At 45.3% G+C, this 5,000-nt stretch overlaps 1 protein-coding gene across 1 annotated transcript in view; it reads left to right on the top strand.

The window, feature by feature from the left end:
* Window positions 1–5,000, top strand: part of kcnd2 (potassium voltage-gated channel, Shal-related subfamily, member 2) — a 462,331-nt gene that overhangs the window by 446,545 nt on the left and 10,786 nt on the right. The window contains exon 3 of the mRNA XM_063218048.1: window positions 1,016–1,114. Coding sequence (XP_063074118.1) covers window positions 1,016–1,114 — 99 coding nt within the window. The remainder of the gene's footprint in view (window positions 1–1,015; window positions 1,115–5,000) is intronic.

The following is a 5,000-nucleotide window of genomic DNA, read 5'->3' as shown; positions in this document are numbered from 1 at the left end:
TCGATTTTCCCCTGGCTGTGCGACCCTGGCTGTGCACAACTCAACCTCTGATTGTTGGAAACTGCTGTCGGTCAAAAAATTAGCTCACATGGTTGGCTTCCAGTATCTTGCCCCTCACAACACTATGTTTATAAACAATAAAACAATAAAATATATTGATATGGAGAGGAGAAAAGAAATCCTTATCTCGTATGTTTTGCATTGTGTGTATGAGTGCATGTGTGCTATATTTGCATGTCTGTGTATATCTCACATGAGTCAAAATTATTCTCAATTGCACCATCAGACCCACAAACACAGAAAGTCGCACTCATATTGTGGTAGTTTTTACAAACTCACCAGATAAAAGGGGAGCTGTTTCTACACACACACACACTCACACACTCACACACGCACACACACACACACTTGCACGCGCGCCCGCACACACCCGCACCCAAACACACCTCCCAACCCTCCACTCACCTCACACACACACCCCGCTCACCAAACCACACAAGTATACACACAAACACCACTCACCAACCCACACAAACATACAATACACACACACATATACCAGTCAGCAACCTGCACTCACACGCACACACACACACACACACACACACACACACACACACACACACACACACACACACACACACACACACACACACACACACACACACCTGCACGCATGAATGTGCGCACGCACGCATGCACACACATGCGCACACACACATCCATACCCACACATACACACCACACACACACCCCACTCACCAACCTACACACACAAACACACACCACTCAGCAACCTGCACACACACACACACAGACACACACATACACACACACACACACAGACACACACATACACACACACACCCTTGCAGAAATGGATGGATGGATGGATGAGGACCTCCAACGGGAGGAGGAGTGGGTGCGACAGACACGTCCAGGAAGTGCTGATCCTATTTCAAAATAAAATTAAAAAATGGCCGTAAAATCAAATGTGTCTTTGTTCACCGAACAGAAAACCAGGATCGCGCGAATTCGTGCGACGAAGAGCGGAGGCGCTAATGCTTATATGGCGTACAAACGCAACGGGCTTCTCAGCAACGCCCACGAGGAGGTAACCAACCAATCAGGGACAAAACCCGACAACCAGCCGACAAACCATCTCTCTTTTATCGCTCTGTCTCTGTCTCTATCTCTTTTTCTCTCTCCGCTTTTCTTTTTTTTTCGTTCTTTCTCTCTATCGTTCAATCTGTCATTGCTCTCTTTTTCTTTTACCTCTCTCTCTCTTTCTTTGTCTCATCACTTTCTGTTTATGCTCTTTTTAGCTCTTTTCTCTGCACCTCTCTCTCTCTCTCTCCCTCCCTCTCTCTCTCTCTCTCTCTCTCTCTCTCCGGGGTGGGAGGGCGTGGCATAACCAGCTGTTGCATGGGGCAACCTCCTCTTCGAAACCTTCTTCACCTCCGCACGGGGTGAGGATGGAGGGATTGGGGAATGGAGGGATGATGATGATGATGGCAGGGGGGATAGAGGAGGGGGTGTGGGCAGGCGAGGCGAACCTCCAGGCGAACCCCCACCCCCTCCTCTATCCCCCCCTCAAAAAAAGAAAAGCACACAGACCCTTCCCTTCCACCCCCCCTCCCCTCAAGCTCACTCTTTCATTAAAGCGCTTCTGCTGTGTGTGTCCATCTAACCGCAACACTCGTTCCTTACTCAATTTCTCTCTCTCTCTCTCTCTCTGTCTTTCTTTCGTCTCTTCTTTCATCCTTGCTTTCATCCTTTGTTTCATCCATTCTCTACATCTGACTTTCTCTCTTTTACATTCTACTCTTCTTCTTCCCTACACAGTAAATGTTGCGGTGTTAATTCCACACTTAAAGAGTTCATTTAAGTCCAAATGATGTCAAATCAACTCTCTAAGTGTTAAATGAACAGTGCAGAATTTACTGTGTTTAGTTCTTCATATCAACTTCTGTTCCTGTTCTCATTGATCTATCAATCGATCAACTTGTCCTCAGTATTACGTCACTGAACTCTAAGTGCTAGCGATAGTACTATATGAAGTGAAGTGAAAGCGAAGTGAAGTGAAAGTGAAAAGTGAAAAGTGAAAAGTGAAAAGTGAAAGCCCACTGGGAAACTCCAACTCCCATTGTCATTGTGACACAGCACTCCACAGCACACAAGTGAACACTGCACACAACGAAATAGCATTTATGCCTCACCCGTGCAAGGGGGCAGCCCTCAGTGGCGCCCCATGGGGAGCAGTGCGGTGGGACGGTACCATGCTCAGGGTACCTCAGTCATGGAGGAGGATGGGGGAGAGCACTGGTTGATTACTCCCCCCACCAACCTGGCGGATCGGGAGTCAAACTGGCAACCTCTGGGATGCAAGTCTGACGCCCTAACCGCTCACCCATGACTGCCCATGTATAAAAATAATAGCATATTTTCTCTCTTATGTCCTAGTTGCGAAAGCAAAGGATGCATTTTTTTCATTAAAGAAAAATGTTTTTATGATGTTGTTTCATCGAGAAAATTAAGAGGTGACAAAAAGGGAAAGAGAGAGAGAGATCAGGTAGAGTTTAGAAATGACCCAGTCCAGATTCGAAACTTGGATCCCTTATGGACAAGTTGTCCATTTATGGTAAACTTAAAGTCAAATATTATGATACGGATTAGACGAGATGACACAGCGGCCCAAGCAATTGTATGACTACCATTGTAGTTGAACTGCATTTGAAGACGCAAAGTGGATCTCTGTTGGCGCACATGAGTCTAACATCGAGTGATAGATTAACTTAAAGAGGTTAAAAGGGATTTTTAAAACATGTTTTCATGTTATTTATTTAGCAATCTCCTCGTATTTATAGTACACAATTACGCAGCATGTTTTGGGAGATGGTATATAGTTGCTATGCCAACAGATTATTTTTTGTGTAGGCTATTAACTAAAGAGGTACGTACAGTACATTCCTGCGATGTGTGTTTTTTTCAGCAAGTGCAGTGTACTTTAGACCCAAAAGACATCACTCTTTTCCCTCTTTCCTGTCTTAAATATTTCATACATCCTCTCTCATCTCTCTCTCTCTTCTATTTTTATATTCTAACTTTCTTCCTGTGTAACCTTTTCCACTCTTTCTGTTTCTCTCTTTCGATCTTTTTTTTTAAAGTCTTTTTTAGTTTGGTCTATTCCAGCTCTTCTCTCTCGTCTCTTCCTTCTCCCTCAGCTTCCTGATTCTACACCAGCATGCCTCTTCTCTCCGATATGGTGCTCTTTTCTTTTCAATCTTTTTTCGCAATCCCTTCTCTCTCTCTCTCTCTCTCTCTCTCTCTCTCTCTCTCTCTCTCTCTCTCTCTCTCTCTCTCTCTCTCTCTCTCTCTCTCTCTCTCTCTCCGATGGTGCTTCCTCTCCCTCTACCGTTCTATGCAACTTTTACTCTCTTCCCTTACTCTATTCATCTTTCTCTCTCTTGCTTAGGCATTCTCTCTCTTGCATCCCCCCCTCTCTCTCTCTCTCTCTCTCTCTCTCTCTCTCTCTCTCTCTCTCTCCGTCCTTAATGGTGCTACCTCTCCCTCTACCATTCTATGCAACTTTTACTCTCTTCCTTCACTCCATCTTTCTCTCTCTTGCTTAGGTATTATCTCTCTCTCTCTCTCTCTCTCTCTCTCTCTCTCTTTCTCTCTCTCTCTCTCTCTCTCTCTCTCCCCTTGATGGTGCTACCATTCCCCCTTTCCCTTTTCCCTCCATCCTCTCTATTTTCCTTCAGATTACGGCGCTCTTCTATCCTCTTCTTTTTTTCCCTCTCTTCTAAACATCTTTTTCTGTTCCTTTATCTATGCAACTTTTACTCTCTTCCTTCACTCTTTCCATCTTTCTGTCTCTTACTCTCTCTCTATCTGTCTCTCGCATTCTCTCTCTCGCATTCTCCTCTCTCTCTCTCTCTCTCTCTCTCTCTCTCTCTCTCTCTCTCTCTCTCCCTCTCCGCCTGGCTTCCTGATGCAGTAAAAGACCAAAACTTTCACCGCTCGCTCGCTCCTTCTCTCTCTCTCTCTCTCTCTCCCTCCCACCTAGACCGTCACTTGGGACAGGACAGTCATGTGACCTGACCATGTGACCTCCATCGACCAATGGCAATGCACCTACCTACCTACCGCATGGGGGCACCGCCCGGCCCCTCGCCTCGCCTCGGCAACGAAGACTCTCCATCGTTTTACCTTTTTCGTTCGTTCGTTTTTTGTTCGTTGTTTTGTCGTTTATTTGTCTCTTTTTTCGTTTATTTACCTATTTGCTTCCTCTAACTTTACTACTACTACTTCTACTACTACTCTAATTCTATACCTCTAACCGGACTGCCGATTCTGCTGTCATTACTACTAGTGCTATTTCTGCTGCCGAACCCTGTTTTTTGCGCCATGCGTTTTTATTATTATTATTATAACATGCATTTTGATTGGTCCACTTGCTGCGGATATGGCCTGGCCGTTTGTTTTTGTTCTTTATCTATGTGTTCCATGACATCATCAGAGTGCGCCGCGGACTGCTGCTCTCCCATTGGATAAAACGGAATGAGAATCTTGATCTGTCGCAAAATGGCTGCATGCGATTGGGATGGCAAGCTCCAGCTATAGGGGCGGAGTCAATGTGACGCAACCAATGTGTGTGTGTCCATGCTGATGCAATCCACACATACACACACACACACACACACACACACACACATATGCTGAAGAACAATACACACGCATAACATATGGAGTATCCCTTACACATACACGAACCCACACACACACACATACACACACACGCTACTATGGAGAAAGGGCTGTGTTTTCTGAGTGTGTGTGTCCGAAGAGTGTCAAGCACACACACAGTGAATACTGTCTTGGCTGTTGTTCTCTGCTTCACGTTGAGTCCTGCTCAGATAGACTAACATGATGAGGAAGGTGATGATGACAGTGATGATGATGATGATGATGATGATGATGATGATGATGATGAAGTG

Source organism: Engraulis encrasicolus, chromosome 15 (assembly GCF_034702125.1).
Source record: "Engraulis encrasicolus isolate BLACKSEA-1 chromosome 15, IST_EnEncr_1.0, whole genome shotgun sequence".
In the NCBI taxonomy this organism is placed as follows: Eukaryota; Metazoa; Chordata; class Actinopteri; order Clupeiformes; family Engraulidae; genus Engraulis; species Engraulis encrasicolus.
The sequence above is the reverse complement of the archived record's forward strand: the minus strand, read 5'-3'. Positions and strand labels throughout refer to the sequence as shown.